The 2,826-nt window shown below is 33.3% G+C and overlaps 1 protein-coding gene across 1 annotated transcript; it reads left to right on the forward strand.

Moving 5' to 3' along the window:
* The first annotated feature begins 363 nt into the window (after window positions 1-363).
* On the forward strand, window positions 364-2,592 carry LOC148019134 (uncharacterized). Its single transcript, XM_087701308.1, has one exon. The coding sequence runs from the start codon at window positions 364-366 to the stop codon at window positions 2,590-2,592; it is 2,229 nt and encodes a 742-aa protein (XP_087557434.1).
* The last annotated feature ends 234 nt before the right edge of the window (window positions 2,593-2,826 follow it).

A 2,826-nucleotide genomic window follows, 5' to 3' on the forward strand; every position in this document is an offset into this window, starting at 1 on the left:
TGTGTGTGTGTATAATATATATGTGTGTGTGACATACGTGAAGGTGAGAGAGAGAATGTGTGTGTGTATGTGTGTGCGTAGAATATATATGTGTGTGTGACATACGTGTGCAATGTGCATTGTGTGTATATGTGTGTTAGTGAAAGCTTAAAGGCAAAATCTTAGTACTAATTTTTATTTTTATTTTGCTATGTGGTTGTTAATAGGTTAAAAAGCTTTGTGAGACATTGTAGTTTGAAGATAGAGGCTGGCTGTTGGAGGAGCTTAGATTTTCAAAGGGAACGAATGCCTAACAAAAGGTAGAAAATTTCAACGATTATAAAAAACACGGTAAGATCGCAACCACTCTTTTTAACTTTGAGAATGGCACCTAAATTGAAAGATAAGAGACAAGGAAACCTTCTTGCATGGGTTGGGATTGAAAACATAGCCAAGCATCCTTCTAAAAAGTTAAAAGAAAATACGGATAATATTGGGGGCTCAACTTCAATTAATGTGTTATCTTCAAATGAATCATTTGATAACATGTCACTTGAAGAAAGGGCTGAATTTGAAAGGAAAAAAGAAGGACGCTTACTTTTTCAAGAGGATTGGCTAGACCAATTTAAATGGCTTGTTTATGATAGAGATGAAGTAAAAATGTTTTGTAAATTTTGTTTGAAATATCCTCATCCACATAGTGCATATTCAAAAGGGGGATCTATAAATTTTAAAATTAGCAACTTAAAATCCCATGTTCGCACATCATGTCATAAGTTTGCTATGCAAGCTATTTTACTCGAAGGAAAAGACTCAATTGAAAAGAGTGTTAAAAAAATAAGAGAAGTAAAAGATGAGGCATTACTTTCATTATTTAGAACGGCATATTTGATTGCAAAGCAAAATTTGCCATTTTCTGTGTTTCCTGACATGATAAGCTTATTGCAAGATTGCCATGCACCATACACTACTAGTCTTTATAATGATGATAAGGCATGTGCTGAAATGATTTTTTGCATGGCATCGTCTCTTATGAAAAGTACAATAGAAAAGGTTTCAACTAGTCCATGGTTTGGTGTGTTAATTGATGAGTCAAATGATATCTCCTCACATGGACATATGGTTATTTATTTATCATATCTCGAGGCTGATTGTGTTCCTAAAACAAGCTTTTATGGTATCATACGTGTGCATGATGGCACTGCAAGATCTTTGTTTGAGGCTATTATTAAAGAGCTAAAGAAATGTAAGCTAGATTTATCTAGATTTGTTGCATTTGGGTCTGATGGATGTTCCACAATGGTAGGAAAGGAGAATGGTGTCCAGGCCTTATTGAAAAAACACGTTAATCCATTTTTAACATCAATTCATTGTGTTGCCCATCGTAGTGCCCTTGCAATATCTAGTGTAGCAAAAGAGATGCCTTATTGCAAAAAGCTAGAAAAACTTATTAATGCTATAGCTTCGCATTTTAATGTTAGCACGAAGAGATTAGAAGGGTTGCAAGCTATGCAACAAGATTTGGCATGTCCCATTCTTCGACTTGAGCATACTTTTGATGTGAGATGGTTAAGTAGATATAGAGCTATTAGTAGAGTGTGTAAGTCTTTAGATGCAATACTTGATATCACTAAAAGAGAGGCATTGCATATTTATGAAGAATTGGTTGAGTTTGAGTGTGTTTATTGCTTACATTTCTTAGCTGATATTTTGAGAGGTTTAACAACACTAAGCCAAATGTTTCAAAAAGACTTTGTAGATGTCACCACTATAGATAGTCTTGTAAAGAACGAAATTGTATCCATAACACAATATTACATTGATTGTCCTCCTGTTGATGTGAATGCATTAACTATTGGAGTATATGGATATGATATCCTTCCAGACTATGGGCCTGAAAAAGGATATTTATATACATTAAGAGGTGCTTTGCATGGGAAGAAATTTTATGAGCATGATTTAAAACGTAAAATTAATGGAGAAGACTTTAACAAGGCCTTAGAATTTCAAGTTGCTTTTGCCAATTCAGTGGTAAGTAACTTGAATTCTCGATTTCAAGATAATTCTATACTTAATTGTTTAAAAATACTTGTGCCTGCACAACATCCAATACATGAGAAGGCCTTAAAAAACTATGGAACCCAAGAGATAGATCAATTAACTTCATATTATGGTTTTCCTAAAAAGCTAAATATAGAAGAATTCCATGCAATGATAGAAGTTGACGAGTTTAAGAAAGAATTTAGAAATTTTAAGCATCAAGCTTCTAGAGATTGGATACGATTCACATTGTTAGAAATAACTTCAACACTTGCTTGCAATAGTATGTGGAGGGATGCTTATCCGAATATTCTTACTCTTTGTCAAGTAGCTCTTGTCCAATGTTCGAGCATTGCTATTTGTGAGAGAGGTTTTAGTGCTCGAACTGTGATAAAGAGTAAGCTTCGTAATCGTTTGGAGATTAAGAGTTTAGATGCATTAATGAAAATCTTTATTGAAGGGCCTTCTAAGTTCACTGATATAGAGTTCATTGAGAGTATGGACTTATGGGCTGAAAAAACACATCGCCATTTATACACAGCACAAGGAATTTGTTCATTGATTTTGCAATAAATTTGCATTTTCATAAGAGCAATTGATTTTTTATGGCCTATGATGATTTTGAAGTCACTATGCATTATTTGCACTTTTGTTGTTTTGATTCTTTTGACTCTTGATCATTTTCCTATATTAAACTTATTTTTCCCTTGCTTGCTTCTATCTTTTGAATAAAAATCTTTCAATTTGTTTTTAGATCATGCTTGCTTTTATAAAATGTACTTGAACTTTTTTGTTTATAATGTTGGT

The sequence above is a fragment of the Lygodium microphyllum genome, chromosome 20 (genome assembly GCF_053477565.2).
Source record: "Lygodium microphyllum isolate KBCC chromosome 20, Lygodium_microphyllum_v1.1.10, whole genome shotgun sequence".
NCBI classification, from domain to species: domain Eukaryota; kingdom Viridiplantae; phylum Streptophyta; class Polypodiopsida; order Schizaeales; family Lygodiaceae; genus Lygodium; species Lygodium microphyllum.